General features: G+C 33.7%; 1 protein-coding gene across 1 annotated transcript; it reads left to right on the forward strand.

Annotated features, from left to right (window-relative positions):
* Positions 1–1,841: 1,841 nt before the first annotated feature.
* LOC138336168 (copine-8-like) lies at positions 1,842–22,289 on the forward strand. Its single transcript, XM_069285509.1, has 20 exons — positions 1,842–1,881; positions 2,646–2,695; positions 4,523–4,626; positions 5,042–5,081; positions 5,692–5,765; positions 6,442–6,473; positions 6,892–6,920; positions 9,011–9,114; positions 9,908–10,012; positions 10,340–10,381; positions 10,950–11,025; positions 11,338–11,394; positions 12,120–12,181; positions 12,670–12,822; positions 13,286–13,361; positions 13,728–13,855; positions 15,412–15,514; positions 16,033–16,090; positions 16,545–16,618; positions 17,361–22,289. Coding segments are annotated over exons 1-20 (1,569 nt in total). The 5' UTR covers positions 1,842–1,880; the 3' UTR covers positions 17,562–22,289.
* Positions 22,290–22,926: the final 637 nt, after the last annotated feature.

A 22,926-nucleotide genomic window follows, 5' to 3' on the forward strand; every position in this document is an offset into this window, starting at 1 on the left:
CCGTATGTCAGATTTCCCATGGCACATTGCGCAAGAACCAAAACAAGTATGGCGGACGCGGCTACTTTTCAACCAGGAACAGGGGTTGCCCCTGCAACTTTAGTGGAGTTATCGGTGTCCTGTCGGTAAGATAATTGTTCTCATACATAATTACGGTTATTCCAGCTTATCGGTTGTATTTTCAAGTTGAAACACTTTTTGAAATTATCAAAAACAATACATAATTGCAATGTTTACATGACCCAGTACTAGGCCAATATCTGAATAACAAACGCAGATTTATAGCCTAGCTGTCATTCGTTTGTTTACCTTTGTCATTGGTGGCATTTTGCGTTACAACAGTTACCAAGACTTATATCATTTACACTGAATAGAAAAGAAATCATTAGTTCTGTTGTTGCCACACCCTCATACTGAATTAATAGAGCTTGGTTATATCTACATGATGAAGACAGGAGAGCTTGCTTCCAAAATAGCACCTTGGCACCTTATGCTATGTAGCCAACTTACCTACACATTTTTACTAGATCATTGATAATGATCTATTTAATTTTTAATCATTTATTTTTGTTATTTAAATGATAATATATTATATTAAGGAGAAACCTGGTTTCATGTTGTTTACATCATATGCCTATTTTGTGTATTAAGAAATATACATCCTGATCCAGGCCATGTAAATACGCAGATGAACCTGATTACGTAATTCATGATACCTTTTTCGTTATTGTTCAACAGTAACAGAGTTGCATCATAAGTTGCAAAACACAAAGTAATAATAGGTATACATATTTGATGAATATTTTTACATTCTTCTCGATAGGAAACATTATTAGATTCTTAATTATAAATATATACTGTTATATATTACATCCACAAGTGTATTGTAAATGAGTTATTTTAAACTATGCATACAGCATCTGCATCTGAAAACTCCTCTAAAATGATGCCTGTGTGAATATTAAATTTAGTGCCTGATAGTACATGTAGTTCAGATGACAGGAGTTTGACGTTCTGACAATAATATATAACATACATATGTAAAAAAAATACCCTTGTGTTATTAATATAGTATAGGTCATGTATTCATCACGCGAGATGGCTTCCAGTCCAACAACCTTTATTACCTCCCTGACTGGAGATCTAGAGATACACAAACATGGCGATTACAATATTAGTAACGGAGCTGGATAAAATATCCGGAACCTACTCTCATATATATTGCAGTATACAGGGGTATTTTTTTTATATATGTATGCTATATATTATTGACAGAACATCAAACTCCTGTGTACAGATTGATCATGATAAAAACATATCATGACATGTCATCATAATTTTTGGAACTGTTTTTACTTTAAAAAACTTAACAAATTATGGATGAATAAACTTCAATACAAATAAAACAAGCTGTTCATCTTTCATATCATGTGATTTATTCATCTTGTTTTTTAATTAAGTGCTTTACTAGTCTACCTGTACAGACTGTTACATATATATATAAATATAGACAAGAAACAAGATGCCCAATTAAATCTTTTTTTATATTCAGTTAAAAAGAATACATTTTGACAAGTGCTTAAGAATGAAATGCCAATTCACAAGGTGATCAAGATGCAATTTTTACAAAGTATCGTTTGGATATTTATATATCTTCTGTATGTTGATCAGAATGACATGATTATGTCTTGGAATCTTATATATATGAATTAATTTATCTTTGATTAAGGACTGCAAATATATACAAAAATTGAAAAAATCAATAAGCAATCATGAAATTCACAATCAATAAGTAATTTAGGTTTCATGTTTTAATTTTAATGATTCTTGCTTTTTCCAGAAAACTTATAGACTCAGATGTATTTTCAAAATCTGATCCAAGTAAGTATCACATTATTGTAATTACCTGGGATAGGGTATACTAATACATTGTATAACCACATGACATGGGATTTGTGTTTTCATTTATAAATTTAACATATGCATGTAAATGATATCTCACTTAATATTGTTAAACTTTATGAGTTAATTTCTTAAATTTTAACTAGCAAGTGAGTAAAGAATAGAATACATCTTGTAATTTTTTTATATTATATTTTACAAAATTTTGTCAAGCAGTTTGACAAGAAATTTTCCACTTCAAAATGGTTATGGGAGTTTTTTTACCTCGCTTAGGAAGATCATTAGTAAATTTGTAAGGAATTTTTAAGAAGACATTGTATTTTTGGAAATTTTGTGCTAGAATTTAAAACAATCGTCATTAATAATGAGAATGGGGCCCATTGTATGCTCCTTAAAGCCCTTTGATCAAAGCATATCAAAAGAAAAAATTTGATTTGATCACATCTGCATTCAAAATACCACCGTAATCAGTCGCTTCAAAATTAATCACATGTGAAAGACTTGCAAGTTCATGTAATATGGGATATAATGCTGATGTAATAAGCAAATTGATACTTCACTGAAATTATATCGATTGGGAGAATAAAACTATAGAGCTATTTGTCATTGAATTTTCTTGAAAATGACATTAATTAAATTATTATGTACTTTAACTACTATGTAAAATAATTAAATTTGTATTAAGAAGTCACATTTGAAAGTGTTTGTATGCTACATGTAATAGCTCAAGCAACTTTTTTCAGTGTGTGTCCTGTATGTAATGGATCAGAGCAACAGAGGATCATGGAGAGAGGTTAGTAATAAATCATGTTAAGATGATTTTACAGAGGTCTGATATACATGTATTATGAAGAAATGTCATGCTGGTAAAGACCTCAGAATCTCAGATTCAGAGTCACGACTTTGGACTAGTGTTATTCTGAAATAAATGGCTGACAAATAGTATGATACCTGGTATATTATTCTGACACCTTTTGAAATGAATTTGCATGAATCATGTAGTGGTACATATTTGAATCGCCAACCAGTTGTCAGTACCTGGTAATTGCCTCACATGGGATTTGAACTTGGGGCCCAGAATTGGAGAGCTTGAGGTTATATGTCTAGACATCTTTTGAAACCACTTGACCACCATGCTCCCCCCTCCCCTCCTTCCAGTAAATGTGTATGAACCTTGTAATGATACTAGTATATTGGAATCCCCTTTATCTACCCTTTCTTCTTTTGTATGATCTTTTTATTTTATAATACTTCTCTGACTAAATGCTCATTAATGACACTATCATTTATCAAATGTGCTACATGTATGCATTATATCTAATTATCTGATATATTGATAAGTGATAACGACTTGCCAACTTTTCCCTGGGAAAAAAACTTACATAACTATAAAGTCATCGGTGATTTTTTTTTCATTTATTAATGCATATCTTTTTTTCTTAAGTGTCTTTTACCCTTTGCTGATATTTATCGCTTTTATACAAATATTTGCTTTTATACAACTATTTACCTAAAACTTCAAAAGCTGTCATTTATGATAAAGATGAAAAATGCATGTGATTGTTGGGCTTGTGTAGTTCTGCTGCGAGGTTAGAGAATCTGTGGTAATAGACTGTATAAACATGCCTAGCAACAGAGAACAAAAAATCAATACCCAAGTGCATAAATCAGTGCAGCTTTAGACATATATAGCTCTATTGTGTAACCTGGCCTGATATCTATATATGGTGTTTGTAATGTCATCCACCATCACACAAACATTCATTGTACTCTTTGTTTGTCAGGAAATCAACCAAATTAAATTAGCTGCATCAAATGGTTTTAAGTGTAACAGATGTAGCATGATGAACTATTACCAAGTTTGATAATATAATGTGTTGACATTTGCATATCAGATCATTGATTTCTGTTTACTTTCACAGTAACTGGAATAATAATTTGTCAATAGATCTGAAGCAAGTATTTTACGTGAATGTTATAAGTCACTGTATATGGTTGTTAGAAGATGTATGGGGTGTTTATAAAAAAATATCACAGAGTGCAAAGACTGTTTAGTACAGAAGTATAATGTACAAACAGTTGCAAAAGTGCACAAATGAGTTTTTTTTATTTAATATATATTTAATTTGCAGCCTTTGGCACTGCTTGAGTAAAGGACTATCAAAGCTTTTTTTATTAAAACATGTTCAAAAAGATCTTGACTATCATTGAAGGTCATGGGGGTCAAAATGTTATGCCAAGTCAGTTATCATTCAAGTTTATAGGGATAAAATGAATATAAACTTTTACATGAAATACCAGCATCCATGTGGGTCTTGGTTTACTAAGCACTTCAGTTTGGTTTGATCCATCCTCAATCCAGGGTCATTTAGGGACATACCAAGTGAGAAAGAAGAATACTAGGGAATCCGGAAAAAACCCAGCAACCTGCAATCATGATCAATACCTTCCAACTGCCCCACATGGATTTCAAACTTGCGACCCAAAGGTAGAGGGCTTGTAGTTGTTGCACTAAATACTGTAGTTCAAAAATGTATAGAATACAATGTATATATGAAAATAGTATCAGTTTATAATGCCACATTTCATATATATTGTATGTTTGTTATCTGTATTTCAGTTTGGAAGAACAGAAATCATATGGAACAACTTAAACCCAGATTTTGTAAAGAAGTTTGTAATGCATTACTACTTTGAACAAAGCCAGAAATTGAAATTTGAAGTGTAAGTTGTAAGAATTTATTTAATACAATGTAAGACAAAGTATAATGTAAACAAGTTTCAAGTAGAAGATTGATTTTATTGGCTGGAAGAGTTGTTTCTTTGGAATTGTGCCAGGAACCTACAGGCTTTATATTCATAAATTAAACTTTAAAAGTGTTTTTGATATGATAACATGTGTGTGAATGAAGATTGTTCAAGTTTACAGCTGATGCACATTTATTCAATTTAACCAGTTTAACTGAATATCTATAAAAGAATGTGATATTGAGCTTCTTGCAACAACCTTATTACTATAGATTTTGAATTATGTTTACATTGAAATTATTGATTTTAACAAATAAGATCTTGTGTTAATGCTTTCTGAGTTTCCAATTATTTAGGTATGACCTAATAAATATATATACATTTTTTGTAGGTATGATGTGGATTCTAAAAGTGCTGATTTAACAAAACATGTAAGAAAAAAAAATCACTTGTGTTGTTAGATAATGTAAAATATTGTGGAGATTTAATCATTTATAAGTTCCAGCACCTATTTCGTCTTTGCATTTTACAGAGTTAGCTCCCTTGCATTTACATTGTTTTCTCCAAAAAGTATGACGTTACGCTCGTAAACACATGATGTCACAATCAATACCTACCCACAAGGGCAGATAACTCTGTAATATGCAAATGCAGAATACATATATATATATATATAAAATAAAACTCAACGACCTTCCTCTAGTACTTTCGCCATTTCATGATGGCTCTTCAGGAATGTTTATTTTTCAAAAAACAAATTAAGGACGTCAGAAATAGCGTGACTTCACAAGGTACACACGCTAACATAACAATAATATGAAGTTGCGCCATTTTCTATTATGGCCTATTGAGAGATGGTTTTAATATTTTTATAGAATATTTCATAGGAAAGATAAAAAATTATCCAATGATTTGGTAACTGAAGCATCTCTTAATTGATAATTATATAAAAACACTAAGTACCTTTGTATACATTTTATACATATTTGTAGTAACGGTATGTAGTTTGTTCATCAGGTCTGTTTTTCCTCTTTGATTTAGGATTTCCTTGGTGGTATGGAATGCTCACTGGGTGAGATTGTTGCAGCTGGAACCAAAATGAGTAGAAGGCTAAAGTAAGTTTTGTTTTTACTCTTATTTGTCCCTGCAGATACAGAAGCCCTATAGGCTATAGTATGTAATCACCTTGACTGTCTATCCATCTGTCCGTCCATCAACAATTGCTTTCCAAAGATATCTTCAAAAACCAAATAGGTTTATTATTTTTAAATTGCACATGGTAATAACTTATAGTATATAGAGATACAATACAGACCAGTTTTACTTTTGCATGAGATCCAAGATGGCTGTCATTACCTTAAAGATGCTCCACCGCTGACAAATGGTATTTTTTCACTATAAAAAACAGGAGCAGACGATTTAGTATTTTTCTTCAGTTACAAAAGTTACTTACTTTATACCATTACCATCATTGAAAAGTTTGAGCTTCTAATTTTACTTCAAGTTAAAAATATGAAAAATAATTAATTGTATCCCGAAAAAATTCCGTACCACTATATCCTATATGGAATGAACTACTGAATGCGCATGCACCAAAGGCAAAATAAATTATTTCATATTATTTTTTGTGTTAATTAGACTATTATATACACCATTAAACACCAATTATTGTTCAAATGATTACTATCATTTATGCTCTGTCGGCGGTGGAGCATCTTTAAATAAAGGGTGCAAATCTAGGCTAATTTAATGTATGCTTTCCTCTAAACTTGTTTTTGTTTTCTGTCACAGGGGTCCCAAAAAGGACAGTGGTAACATAATTGGTAAGTATGAATATTGTAAGCTATACCTGTACTTTTAATCAGAGTAAACATGAAAGTAGGAGGATCCATACATACAGAAAAAAAATCTTTATACCCTAGGAGCTATGGTTGTTTATTAGAAGGTGGTAAACCATATTTCATTTTAGCCTCAATTAACAATAATAAACATTCAAAGAGTCTTCATGAACTCAAGAATGGACTTTTTCCCCTATAGAATTTTAAAATCTTCTCTTTCAAAGTAATTTACGCACCTCCAAAATCAAAGTTTTTAGGGTAGTATCATGCAATAAGTTGCTAACACATAAAATCCTCACTATACAGTACCAGGTTTACTTTAATACTAGACCCATATGATACTTGATGCATTATTTTACTAAAACATACCTGTTTGATGTACAAGGATTTGTTTGGTTTACAGTCGGTGCTGAGGAACAAAGTAGCTGTAAGGTAGGTGTAATGTCATTATATATAGCATTCAGGATTCCTGTTACATTAGTGGGTTTGTATTTGCATGCTATAACATACATCATTTAGGTCATTAATTGACATTATGACTTTGGTTGTTAAGGATTCCAGAGCACATGTATTCCGAATTTGCATATTACAGAGTTATCTGCACTTGCGGGTAGGTATTGATTGTGACGTCATGTGTTTGCGAGCGTAACGTCATTAAAATGATGTGAATTGCGCTCACAAAACAATGATGTAACAATCGATACCTACCTGCAAGGGAGCTAACTCTGTAATATGCAAAGACAGAATATGGAGAACAACCTTCAAAACAAGCTAGTTCCTGGAAACTAACACACTCCTGATCGTGAGGTGTAGGTCTAGTGGAACTCAATTTGACCCAGAGGTTATTGGGTGTGTGTGTGTGTGTGTTATAGTTATAATTACAAAAAAGGAATAGAACCAATTCAGTATCAATTGTAATTTGTAACCCAATCCAATTTATAGGTTACAGACTAAGTTGTATTGATACATATTGATAAAAAAGGCTAAGATAGTTATATGATTTTTATTAAAGATTTACTCTATTTTCTACATTAAAACAATTCTGTGCTTACGTTTTTCATTGACCCGAAGGGTCAGGATGACCTATTGTCATCATGCACCGTCCGTCGTCGTGCGCCGTGCGTAAACTTTTCATTCAAACGACTTCTTCTCAATAACCGAAAGGCCCAGGGTACTGATATTTGGCCTGTAGCATGCTGGGACAAAGGGCTACCAAGTTTGTTCAAATGAATGACCTTGACCTTCATTCAAGGTCACAGGGGTCAAAAAGGCTAAAATCTTTAAACGACTTCTTCTCAAGACCCAGAAGGCCCAGGGTACTGATATTTGGCCTGTAGCATGCTGGGATGAAGGGCTACCAAGTTTGTTCAAATAAATGACCTTGACCTTCATTCAAGGTCACAGGGGTCAAATAGGCTAAAAAATCCTTTAAACAACTTCTTGTGAATAACTAAGAGGCCTAGAGACCTGATATTGGGCCTGTAACATGCTTGGATGAAGGGCTATCAAGTTTGTTCAAATGAATGACCTTGATCTTCATTCAAGGTCACAGGGGTCAAAAAGGCTAAAATCTTTAAACGACTTCTTCTCAAGAACCAAAAGGCCCAGGATACTCATATTGGGCATGTAGCATGCTGGGATGAAGGGCTACCAAGTTTGTTCAAATGAATGACCTTTACCTTCATTCGAGGTCACAGAGGTCAAATAGGCTTAAATCTTTAAACGACTTCTTCTCAAGAACCAAAAGGCCCAGGATACTCATATTGGGCTTGCAGCATGCTTGGATGAAGGGCTACCAAGTTTAATAAAATGAATGACCTTGACCTTCATTCAAGGTCACAGGGGTCAAATTGGCTAAAATATTTTAAACAACTTCTTTAGAATAAGTAGGAGGTCTAGAGATCTGATATTGGGCCTGTGACATGCTGGGATGAAGGGCTATCAAGTTTGTTCAAATGAATGACCTTGATCTTCATTGAAGGTCACAGGGGTCAAATAGGCTTAAATCTTTAAACAACTTCTTCTCAAGAACCAAAAGGCCCAGGATACTCATATTGGGCCTGCAGCATGCTGGGATGAAGGGCTACCAAGTTTGTTCAAATGAATGACCTTGACCTTCATTCAAGGTCACAGGGGTCAAATAGGTTAAAATCTTTTAAACAACTTCTTGAGAATAACTAGGAGGCCTAGAGACCTGATATTGGGCCTGTGACATGCTGGGATGAAGGGCTACCAAGTTTGTTCAAATGAATGACCTTGATCTTCATTCAAGGTCACAGAGGTCAAATATGCTAAAATCTTTAAATGACTACATTGTGTTGTGCTAATAGTCAGATGACCGTTAAGGCCCATGGGCTCTCGTTTTTCATTGCTATAATAACACAAATACAGATTAATGACAGATTATTAATTTGATAATTAATAAACATGCTTAACAGCATAATACCTTGCATTATAATGAGTTTTGAGATGCATATTCATACTGATGGAAAGTAGATACATTGCATTGTTTTCAATTTCAGGAACAAGTACATTTTCAGTTCCGTGCACACAAGCTGGATAAGAAAGATTTCTTTGGGAAATCGGACCCCTTCCTGACATTCCTAAGGGCTAATGAGGACACTTCGTAAGTAAAATATCTGTACCAGAATATTAATATTGGATTAGTAGGGGATCCAAGCAAAAGATCAACAAAATTGAAAGTAAACATATAAAATGATGAGTAAACTCATACAAAATACTTGACAAAGAAAGACTTATGAGCTCTCACCTCGACATGCTTTTGAGACACAAACTTTGAGAAATCCTACAAGAAATGAAGAAAGACATGAAGTTTTGTTAAGATGAAAGTTGTAATCTCAAACATATTTAACTCAAGACACTATCATTTTGAGTATTTTCATAGTCAATCCTGATAGTTATAAAGATTCAATTACAGTCAAACCTGTTTATAAAGAACACAGATGGAACATAGAAAAATTGTCTTTATGGGCAGATGTCCTTTATCTAGAGGTTAATAATATATAGGAAAATGCAGCAAATGGGGTTGATGAGACATTTTGAGACAGGTATTCATAGTCAATCCTGATAGTTATAAAGATTCAATTACAGTCAAACCTGTTTATAAAGAACACAGATGGAACATAGAAAAATTGTCTTTATGGGCAGATGTCCTTTATCTAGAGGTTAATAATATATAGGAAAATGCAGCAAATGGGGTTGATGAGACATTTTGAGACAGGTATTCCTTATATACAGGTATCCTTTATTGCAGGTCTGACTATTGAATACTTGGATAACTCAATCACTGCTTTAAGAAGTTTATCTCGGTAGTTTGGTGTTACTTGACATTATATGAACACAATACTTTTAATTAAGGACAAAGACGTATACATGTATATTTTGACATTCTGTTACAGATACACAGTGGTGCACAGAACGGAGGTGATTAAGAAAACTCTCAACCCCACGTGGCGGCCATTTGTATTACCTGTCCGATCGTTGTGTAATGGTGACTATGACAGGTAAGATTTCCTGAAGATTGATAAGTATTGATCCAGTAATTAGCCCCTTGACTATGACGCTGGTGGGACTATATTCTCTGTCTGTGCAGATATTGGTTTCCAGACAATAACTTAATAACAGATTGATGAATTTTATTGAAAATTCATACAATGATTGCTTTCGACAAGGATGAAAATGTTCCGCCGAATGGAAAATATTTTTGGTCATTTTTGAGATCGATACAATGATAGCTTATGAATAGGAGAATTTGTATCAAAGAAAAAATTACATAATTAAACATACAGTACATATATAGTTTGTAATGTTTTTCATTGTTTGATTTTCAGGAGTATTAAAATACAGTGCCATGACTGGGATGCAGATGGTGGGTAAGTAGAAATAGTTCATACATTTGATAACTTGACTGTCCTTTATAAAACATAAACATGTGTATTTTTTCTGATCGGTTAAATGATTAATTCAAATGCAATGCAACACCATAGTCTATAAGAGTGTCTGCTCCTACTCAACATAAACACAATTTGTATTTGCATATCACAGAGTTATCTGCTCTTGCGGGTAGGTATTGATTGTGAAGTCATGTCATTGTAAGCCGAACATAATACTTTTTGGAGAAAACGACGTGAATTGCGCTCACAAAATAATGACTTCACATTGGATACCTACCTGCAAGGAAGCTAACTCTGTAAAATGCAAAAGACAGAATACCACAGTCTCCCAAAAGATGCAGACATTCACACACACAACACACTGCATATAGAGGAGGCCATCCGTAAATGGTTCTGGCTGTTAACTGGACATTAAACTTGTTCATCCAACCAACGATACAATATGTACATGAATATTTCAAAAGATTTTAAAATGGCTTGTAGAGAAAATTATACTACTTTGTAACCGGTTTAAAAATTCTATTGTATTATCTATTTATGTTTTCAGTCACGACTTCATTGGAGAATTCATGACGACTCTAAGAGAACTTAGTAGAGGTCCTAGCGATAAAAATGTGTATGAGGTATGTCAATGTACATTTATCTTCTGTAAAACCACTGTTTGAAAACTTGAACACACTAAACTCAAATGACAACCTGTGTAACAATGGAAGTTTGTCAAGTAGTTTTGCTTGAAATTCATACCCATGAGCTATTTCTTGCCGTGATATTCTTAGAATATCAGACGGGTGAAAATTATTATCGATATTGTTTGTCTTACTTGTGTTTATTAAACACTGGCTTGATACAGTTGGTAGTGGTTTAGTTTCAGCAGCCCTTGTATGTTTCACATTCGTAATCTATTGTCATTGAAATTACTTATATTATACTTACAGTGCATCAGTGAAAAGAAGAGGAAGAAGAAAGGTTCTAAATACCAAAACTCTGGAACAGTAAGTTATAGTTCTGGTAAACATTTAAGCACACATAATAAATTTTCTCATTTTAATTGCAATGAACATGTTGAACATGTGTTACTAATAATGAGTTGCATTGATTCCTGGCCTGTCTGATTCCTATTTTAATTTTAATGTGATTGCATTTTTGTCTTACAAACGTTTCTAGTGTCTGTTTGATTTCCTATTGATACATGTATCCAAAATGTATTCTAGATGCACCAATGCTAAGGTGGATTTTGAATCTACATGTACAACTTTTAAAGATGTGCCACCGCAAACAGAGCATAAACGATACCCATCATTTGAACAATAATTGATGTATAATCGTGTTTATACCTGGGGTATGTGCCTTTCTAACACAAAAATGCATATAAAATATTTTATTTTGCTTTTATTGCATACAAAATGAGTACTGAATTCCATATAAGGCATATAGGCATGGATTTTTTTCGGAACACAATTAACTAATTTTAATATTTTTATCTTGAATCAAAATAAGAAGTTCAAACATTTTAATGATGGTAATAGGGTAAAGTCTGTAACTTTTGTAACTGAAGAAAAATACTAAAATAATCTGCCCTTGTTCTTGATAGCGAAAAAAAAAAAACATTTGTCGGCGGTAGAAGATGTTTAAAATTACTCTATTTGAAACTTCATTTTAAAATAACTTATATTCCTTGTAGTGAGGAAATCACTATAACCCATGTTTTGTTGTACAGGTTGAACTGATGAGCTGTAAGATAGAGAAAGTGTATACATTTCTGGATTATGTCAGAGGAGGGTAAGTTTACGCTTCAGTTAGTGATAAAAAATACTGGTGGTCGAGTGGTAATTTATACTGAGCCGGTGATCGAGTGGTAGTAATTTGAATCCCAGCATAGGGGCTAATTTAGTTTAAGCAATCCCAGCATAGGGGCTAATTTAGTTAAAGTATTGTTTTATTCAAAATGCAATAGAACAAAAAGAGGAATGTATTAAAATTTCATCATACCGGTAGTGGATGCTTTTCTGCTTGACCACTCATTCCAATTTCCAATGTGAAAATGAGTAAATGAAATGCCAGTGAAAGTCATTGGTGGTAGAAAATTAGTAGCACAAAAGTCACTGGTGCCAGCTTTATGTTAGTTAGAGGAGCTAAGAAAAGTTTTGGGTATTTGTGAAAAGCCATGGATCATACTTTATGAATGATTTGATTCTGAACCAATTTAAGATTTCTGATCCAGCAGTTCTAACCAGTATGGTTATTTGCATTATGATACTATTTTTCAGAACTCAGTTGCACTGTACTTTTGCTGTAGATTTCACAGCCTCAAACGGAGATCCCAAAACACCTTCATCCCTACATTACATGAATCCATACAAACCCAACCCCTACGCCACAGCATTGCGGTCTGTTGGTTCTATAATACAGGACTATGACACGTAAGTTAAAAATACAATCACTGTATTAAATGTGGTTGCACTGTATAAAATTTGCAAAGGTTTTCAATTCTGGGATCCATGCAAAATTGTGAAAAAATACCTCACAAAATTTATCAAAATCATGGTTTTTATATATTATAGGCTAAAAGGCTATAAAGATAATTCTCAAAAATAGATCCTTGTGAACAAGTTCCAAACAGTTGATCACGAAATTTTACACCCACAAAATTGGAAAACTATACAGAACATTATGTATTTGTTCATATCTCTCCCTTAATTCTCAGTGTTGGTTTGATTTATGAGATAGATTGATCTGTTATATGTTATTGTTTCTGTTTAATTAATTGTAGTAACAAGTTTCAAAGCCTATTTTCAGTTTTGAAAATAAAATAAAAATGCTTCTTTTAAAAGACAAGGATGATGTGCCTTCATTTTGACACCAGTCAATATTGCTTTATTACAGAGATAAGCTGTTTCCAGCCCTTGGGTTTGGTGCTCGACTTCCACCAGATGGCGTTGTATCACATGAGTTTGCATTGGTAAATATTTCATTTTCTGTATTCCATGCATCTAAGGTCCATTAAAAATACAAGAATTATTTGAGAACTGCAAAGCTTCTCATTATCAGAAGATACTTCTAATTAACTAGCTGTTATTTGTTGTTAACTTTTAATTGGGAGCATTAGCCAAATCAATCTTACAATATTTACTTACAGAACGGTAACCCTACCAATCCCTACTGCCAAAGCATAGACGGTGTTTTGTTTGTTTATTTATAGAATGGAAACCCTACCAATCCCTACTGCCAAGATATAGATGGTGTTATGTTTGTTTATTTATAGAATGGTAACCCTACCAATCCCTACTGCCAAGGTATAGATGGTGTTTTGTTTGTTTATTTATAGAACGGTAACCCTACCAATCCCTACTGCCAAGGTATAGATGGTGTTTTGGATGCTTACAACAAAGCTCTTTACTCAGTCCAACTTTATGGTCCCACAAATTTTGCTCCCTGTGTCAATCATGTGTCCAAGTAAGTTAAAAGAACTGGAAGAAGAAAGAAAAATATTCAAGTATTTTGCATTACTGTTAACCACTTTCCTTTCACGACTACTAAATTTTGCAATTTCTGTATCAAACACTATAATTAACTTTTGCAGAAAAAGAATTCATAAAACTATCTTTAAGTGCAACTTTGAGAATGAAATATTAGCTCACCTGGTCCGAAGGACCGAGGTGAGCTTATGGGATACCGCAGCGTCCGGTGTCCGGTGTCCGTCATCAATCGACTTCTTCTCCATAACCACTGGTCGGATTTCAACAAAATTTGACTGGTAGCATCCTTATGGGCTACTAACTGAAAATTATACAAATGATGGGGCTGATCCCCCGGGGGCCTGAGGGGCGGGGCCAAAAGGGGTCAATTTGGCTATTTCCATATAAACGACTTCTTTTCTGAAACCAAGCATGGGATAGCACCCATAATGCAATGGTAGCATCCTTATAGGGTGGGGATTCAAAATTGTACAAATGATGGGGCTGACCCCCCGGGGGCCTGAGGGGCGGGGTCAATTTGGCTATTTCCACAAAAACGACTTCTTCTCTGAAACTAAGCAAGAGATAGCACTCATAATGCAATGGTAGTATCGTTATAGGGTGGGGATTCAAAATTGTACAAATGATGGGGCTGACCCCGGGGGGGGCCTGAGGGGTGGGGTCAAAAGGGGTCAATTTGGCTATTTCCATATAAACGACTTCTTCTCTGAAACCAAGCATGGGATAGCAAAAAGGTCAATTAGGCTACTACTTTCATATAAATTACTTTGTCTCTGAACCTATGTATTGGATAGCATATTTGTATGGTATCAATAGCATCATTGTATGGTTGTGATTCAAAATTAAACTTTGGGAGTCAATTTTGCTTATTTTTCTAATTGTCAGAGTCTTGTGATAATTACTAACAAAAAACCAGGTGAGCGATACAGGCCCTCTGGGCCTCTTGTTTGCGGTCATTTATAAAAGACTTGTTTGTTTGATTATATTAAAGTGAACAGTCGGGCAAGGATGGCTAAAGTCGGTAAAAATGGTGTGAATGTATCCAGTATAATTTCTTATGAAATGGAAAAATAAAATCTCTCATCAAAATCTGTCTGCGTACGAAGAAATTAATTTAAAGTATGGAAATTCTAAAACGTCCTCCCGGCTCACTATGTCCGTGGTTACATTTCCACGCAGCCTCGCTTTCAATGCTTTCAACTTTTCTTTACTTAATGGTCAGAACTGGGAAACTAAGCAGAACTTGACCGTCGTATTAATATGTGAGAATTTTTGAAAGGCCAATGAACGCATTTAGACTGGTTTTCTTTGCCCGACTATTCACTTTAAAGGAAAACACACACGACATAAAGTTGTTTACAGTAAATGATGAATTTCCATCCATTCAATGTCCATTGATAATAAACAATTTAGAGAAATCTTTGCTGATTTATTGAAACTATAGCACCTTTACTGTTTGTTTGAACATTGACATTTATGACAATATGTAGAATGTGTGATCTCCAATGACCTGTAATATCTGTATCCTTAAAGGTTTGCTATGGCGAAGCGAGACGGTAACGACTACTTTATCCTGCTCATTATCACAGACGGAATCATCACCGATATGCCTCAGACGTGTGAGGCTATCGTAAATGTAAGTAATTAAGCATTGGTATTAGCGTGCCATGCTAGAACACCAAATAATGTTACACACCAATGTATGTCAAAAATATGACAACCAATGCTTATTCCAATTATAAAAAATCATCGGTTTCCCACGTAATCAGCTTACATCATGGAATTACATATCTATAGCCTTATCTTACTATACTACATCTAACGATACTAAAAGTGTAAGTCAAAACCATGTTAGTGAAGACCACCTTGTTGGTAATTCCTTCTCCAAGTTCCAAAACGACACCTGTGTTAAGTATTATGATTAGTTGATATATTTAGACATAAACCGCTGATTCCCCTGTCTTGAGACCCAGAGTAAACAGAGTGTAGTGGAGTTTACACACTGAGTTTCCATGGGTGATAAAAAGAAAATAGATATAAAATAAAAGATGAAAATAAAAAATATGTATGCACATAAAAAAGTATCATTTGATGACACAGCTGGTGAGATACTCACTCATGTGAAATATTTCATATATTGTATGTTTTTTCCAGGCTGCCAGCCTTCCAATGTCTATCATCATCATTGGGGTGGGAGATGCTGATTTCGAAGGTAAATATAACACCTGTTGTCTTGTCATGTTGATTAAAAGTGGGGACATCTCCTGTGTGATATTGTGTTACAAATCACAATTTCATATGGAGACGGAACATTAAAAATATTTTATAGGTCTAAATACTACAAAAATCTGTCTTTAGTCAATTATGAATGATTGGTAATAGTGTGCTGTTTTATCCTTGAGTTAAACAATAGAACTGCAGACAATGTAGTGAACTATTATGTATGAAAATAAGATCTATAGCCTAACTTGATTTGTCCTATTCTACTTCCAGAATATAACTTTCGTTCACTCGATTGTAGCTCTTCTACTTCTGGAAGCTTTTCGGTTTATATGCTGGAAAATATTCTGAAAAGACTTCTCTTCTTAGAAGAGTGCATGCTTTATTGATAAGTAGTGATAGATAAATATTATCTGTGCTTCCCTATATTCTATTGTATTTTGTAGCTATGGAAGTTCTGGATGGTGACGATGTGAGGTTGACATCACGAGGAAAAGCAGCAGAGAGAGATATTGTACAGGTATGTACTACAACATCAGCAGGCGATCCTACATATAACCACTAGTCCTCCACCTAGAGGTTTCGAGTTCGAACCTCATGTGATGCCATGTACTGAAAGTAGACTTTCCTCTGCCTTCTAAACCTTGCACATTCTTAAATGACCCTGACATTTAAATGGACTTAAACTTTATTTAGTTTTATGTCCTATTAACAGCCAAGGTCATGTAAGGATGTGTCATGTTTGATGGTTGAGGAAAGCCGGAATACCCAGAGAAAAACCACTGTCAAGTGGTCAGTACCTGACAACTGCCCTATATGGGATTTGAACTCGCAACTCAGAGATGTGGGGAGGGCTTATAGTAATATGTGAGGACATCTTTACCTCTCCACCACCGCGGCCCCATAAACATGGACTTGAACAAAAACAAACAAACAAAAACATCACCAGACAAAAAAAAGAGTCCTGTAACATTTTGTATGATGCAGAAGCATCCTGTCAGAATTATGTACCATTAGATTTCCTTATCTCCAAAATCTGTATTAAACACAAACACTTTGTATAGTTGTTTGTATTTTGTTGATTCCTGAAAAACCTCACACTAAACAGTTGAAATTACTTGATATTTGGCTACTAGTTAATGATCGTATAGATTTATCCTATTTTGTCCATTTAAAATCTGATACTATTTACAGTATTACGAACACTAGACTATAACAATAAGTTTGTACTCTTGTTGTAGAGATATTGTTGTTTATTTCAGTTCGTACCTCTGCGTGACTTTATGGGACGATCTGGAGATAATCCTGCTGCTATACAGGCTCGCCTCGCTAAGGAAGTGTTGGAGGAGATTCCTGACCAATTCTTATCTTATATGAAGTCACGAAACGTCAAGCCAAAGCCTCCGATGATGAGACAACTCTCCATCTCCTCCATGACGTCACTTCCTGCATCTGAACAATAAAAAGGACAAAATGAAAGCGAACACATCACATGAGAGTCTCCTCATCTGATTTCTATCATGATGTTGATACATAGTGCTATAACGAGATGTATTTTGCGATATTAAATAAACCGGTAGACAAGAAAAAATAAATTGGGCTAGGACATCCTTTAACTCATTCACCTTTGAGGACATTTAGACTCTTCTAAATCAAAGACTAGACCAGTCCATTATGAAATTGGAGGGCTGAATAAGTTCATATCTCTTTTAAGTGATTTCTGTAAAGATCATACATGTATATGTATTAGATGTACATAACAATTATGGTACAGTTTTTGCAGATTCTTACTACAGATACTGTTTTGCCAGTACTATAAGAAAAACGTCTTTCAAAACTATTGTGTATTTGGGTAATGTTTGAGCGGAACAATATATAGACTACATGTTTGAGATAGCAAATTTACAATAATGAACTGGCATCTTTCACATTGTACTAGAATATTTTGTTTTAGTAACAAAAAGAAGTATTTATCTTTAAACTTAAAAGAAACTTTCATTTAAAAAAAAGATAATTGAAAGATACAAATATAGCTCAACAAATGATCTTTTTTTTTCACCAAAGTCTTTCTACCTCAATAAACTAAATTTTGCTTGAAGAGTTACTGCTTAGAATTAATCTTCATTTTGTTATTAATTTAAATCAATTTCTATATACACATGTACATGTATACACCTATAGCTAGCTATATGAGCATTATAATAGATATTGAGCAGTATATATAGTTAACTCATTTTCTTGTCAATTCAGGTAAAATTTAAAGTGAATAGTCGGGCAAGGATGGCTAAAGTTGGCAAAAATGGTGTGAATGTATCCAGTATAATTTCGTATGAAATAGAAAAATAAAATCTCTCGCCAAAATCTGTCTGCGTACGAAGAAATTAATTTAAAGTATAGGAATCCTAAAACGTCCTCCCGGCTGACTATGTCCGTGGTTACATTTCCACGCAGCCTCGCTTTCAATGCTTTCAACTTTCCTTTACTTTAATGGTCAGAACTGGGAAACGTAAGCAGACCTTGGCCGTCGTATTAATATGTGAGAACTTTTGGAAGGCCAATGAACGCATTTAGACTGGTTTTCTTTGCCCGACTATTCAATTTAAGGCAGATTAATATGAAAATTTTAAGGTCAATATGATTTTTAAAGACCAAAGAGTTAATTCAGGGCGAAATATTTTATTTTAACTTAAATTCACCTGAAATTATCTTAAATGCGAAATTGACCTCATCTTCTGGTTATTTTTGGACCAGTTTCAGGCCAAATTTACCTTGAGGTTAATTTTTTAATTGTTAATTTATATGGAGTATATGCATTAAATGATTATATAATGGTTCTTAATTACATCTGCTGTATTTGTCTGCTTAAACTTGCCAGTAAAACTAAATTGGTTAAGAATAGAATTTTTGTAGATCATGAATGTACACACATGTATGCTTTGCCTGTTGTGTCATTAGCTGCAACATGTTGAGAGTTTGAAGTTGTTTCCATTCCCTTCCTTATTGTTTAATATTGGTATTATCATTGTCATTCCCTAACTGTTAAATAGGAATCGTTTTTCCTCCTTTCATTGTTACAGTACAAATATATAAAAGTATAAATGATGTACATAGACTTTTCTAGAATGTTTTCGCTGTGATATTAGGTTGTAAAGTAGATCTAGCCTTTTTGGCACAGATGTATGACAGTTCTAAAGTTGACTATTTTAATATTCTGGGATTTACAACTTAGCTTCATAGGTCACACGACAATACAAGATGCAAAATTTGTTTCCAAAGATATTTTTTATGTTTTTTTGGGAGAGGTAGCTTATGCAGTACTGTACCATGGGACATTATACCCAGAAATTCTTATTTCCATTGAAATTTTAAGAAGTTTTGTTGTTTTTTCGGGAGGGGGGTTTCATTTACTATTGTTTGGTTCCATAGAAGATTTTTTTTTCCTCTTTTCTGGAAGGAGGAACTTTTGTAGTTTTAAGGATGCTAACCAGTATGTTAGAGCTTTTTGGGATGAGAGGACTTATATAGAACATTTGGTACCCAAGGGAAAAAATACTGGTAGTGATTTTCTTGGGGTTGGAATTTACAATACTTTTAGTGGAGAAGGGACTTGTTTATTAAATTGTGAAACATTAAATCATATTCCCTTGACCAAGTTCCATGTGATAATATGACCACCCGAGTTGTTACAGAAATTCTGTAGTTTATATGTGCTATGTACTTTATGAATATTCATGTCCTTTTCTAGATCTGATTTATATGATATACATCCTCATGTTGATGAACAACTAATCCACCATTTTGGTGTGTTTTGATTGTGAACTTTGTACGTTTATACTTATAGTTGTTTATAGATATTATCCTGATACCATATTTCACCACAAATAAGACCCCCTCCCACAAATAAGACCCTCACAAATGAGACCCCCCTCCCCCCCACAAATAAGACCCCTCCTACAAATAAGACACCCCCCCCACAAATAAGACCCCCTCCCCCCCCAAATAAGACCCCTACCACAAATAAGACCCCCCACCACTTTGACTTTTCTTTCTTCTCTGGGTGAAGGGGTCTTATATGCAGTGAAATATGGTACATAAATGCTTTATTATGATTTATTTGACTCTGATTTGACATTTGTCTGAGATACCTGTGGGATCTATCAATTTTGTCTGTTGACTTATGGATATACTTGTATAAGGCTAAAGGTGCCAGTAATATGGTGCTATCATTTTCACAAGAATTAATCCAGCATGAATTGTGTGGCTAGCTCATAAGTCATTGTTTTTGCTCAATGATCATGAAAATTTTGAAAATTTACAAAATTAAATCATCTGTTTATATTTATCACATGACTGGTCGATTCAGTCATGTCGTACGGTCATGTCAGATATCTCCTATCAGAAAGTTCTTCTTTATATGAAAATGCTGCCAACCATCCAGTAGGCCCCGATCATTATAAATCTTAAAATAAAACTTGGTGAAAATTAAAGGAAGATAATGTTATAGTAGCTTAATCTTAGTTAGATATTTTTTATACATTTTGTAAAAGAAAGATAAGTGCCAAATCTTGCATTAAAGTAACACTTTTCCTGAATTCTCACAAATGTGGACACATTTAAATTACATGTATACCCCATGAAAGTGACAGTGACAAATCCTGTTCACATGGGCTTATACTTACATATTTACAATATTGTAAACTTTTTCTTTAAAGGTTATGGATTTTTTCTTTTTGTGCATTTCGGACATTTACTATATAGTAGATCTGTACATGTTTTCTAGCCATATCATTTCACTTTGTGTTGTGTCTAGACGTTTTATGCCCTCAATGCATGTATTTATCTCCATAGACAATTATATGTTGATTTTTTATTGTTACTATGTAAGAATGTATGTATTACAATCATGAAAGTTTTAAAGTTTTATTACAGCAGAGATGTATAAATTTAAATACATATACACATGTTGCTTTCATTACATTGTATATAGTATAAAGATATATGTGTACTAATGATATTTGTATTTTATCTAAATATCATATTTAAGCAATTCCATATTGAGGAAAAACTTGGGTTTTTTTCTATTTGTCCGAACACTTCATTTTAGCATTGATGTCACTGTTTTTTAATTTCATTTGAACAAATGGTTGTATTACTTTGTGAATCTGTGTAGCGATGAAATTACAAAATTGTGACATCAGTACTTACAATTAATTTTTCAGGCCACTTGACAAACTAAGATACATTTTTGATCTAGAAATCTTTCAATTAATTTTAAAAATTTAGATTAAAACTTTTTCACTTTATAGATGATGGACTTCACTGATAAATAATAAAAATGATTAAAGAATTTGGTTCTTTATATACATAAACAACATTGCATAATTGAATGTGATTCACTAATTGAATGTAATTCACTAATTGAATAGTTACTCAGACACTGTTTTTTACAATCAGATCTACACATCTATGATGCAATAAATTATTTTGTCTACATCCTTAATATTCCAGGGACTACTATCACTGTCATTATTTCCACCCCTAGTCACAGTAAAACTGAAGGCAACCTAACCAATCACAGTGACTCCTTTGGAAGATTACTAAGGAGTGACACTGATTTTTTCAAGCCAGTGCAGTGTACTATACATTATACTTTTATTTGATCAACCATTTTTTATGGACATCAAAAGGCTCAACTACAGCACAAAGAGCTGTCAGATTTACTGTGCTATGTCCTGGGGTTGATTTACTGACAGTGATAGTAACCCTTAGAGACTGAGAAGTGATAGTAACCCTTGCTGATTGAGAAGTGAAAGTAAACCCTGCTGATCGAGAGTAGTGATAGTAACCTCTGCTGATTGAGAAGTGAAAGTAACTCCTGCTGATCGAGAAGTGATGGTAACCCCTACTGATTGAGAATGTCAAACCTCTATTCTAATATGGCCCCTTTGATCCAGTCGCTATAGAGTGATCAGTAGAATGTGGCTGTATCATTGTTTTTTTAAATAGGTCATGATCTTTTTTTCATATCCTTATAAGCATGAACCATTTGGTTTAAGGATGAACAAGATTTACATTGTCTTTATTAACATACAAATGTAAATGGTTTTAAGGGTTAGTGCGTAACTGCTGATTTTGACTGAGTGAAAATTTTATCAAGTATAGAGAATAAACCTGTTGAATTTTTTATCCATCTCTTGTCTAATGTGTTGTTATTAATGATAGTTGATCAGGAACAATGCTAAGCAGTTTTAATTCAATAGTGAAGCTTTTTTTGTAAAAAGGAAGAAATATACCAAATCTGTCATCAATGTTTCTTTTTAAAAAACAACGAAAACCAAGAATCTCATAGACTACACCAGTAGCACACTAGGAGGATGAGTTATCAAGTTTGTTCAAAAGAATGATATTGACCTTCACTCAAGGTCACAGAGATGGTCAGTTATGGTAAAAAATTATTTGAAATTGACTCGCATTATAGTTCTTACTCCGCCAAAACCCGCTCCAAAATGACAGAAATATGAATGCAAGTACTATACCTATCTGCATGGGATGTTCAACAAACCAGACGAATGCATTTTGCGAGGTAGGTTCCAGTTGCGTGTCGAAGTTTAAAGGCCAAAAGTTCCTTCGCTAGCCAAGGGTATTAGTTCGATTCTCTTTCTACTAGAAAGAGAATCGAACTAATACCCTTGGCTAGCGAAGTTGAAGTTCCGATTGTTTACAGTTTTTGATAGCCTCGATTTTCCTGATTCATGATTTATTGGGTTCGTTTGTTACTAAAATATATCGTGAAACTTGTGCATCTCAGAATATAGATGCTTTTAATAT

This window comes from Argopecten irradians, chromosome 12 (assembly GCF_041381155.1).
Source record: "Argopecten irradians isolate NY chromosome 12, Ai_NY, whole genome shotgun sequence".
Lineage (NCBI taxonomy): Eukaryota > Metazoa > Mollusca > Bivalvia > Pectinida > Pectinidae > Argopecten > Argopecten irradians.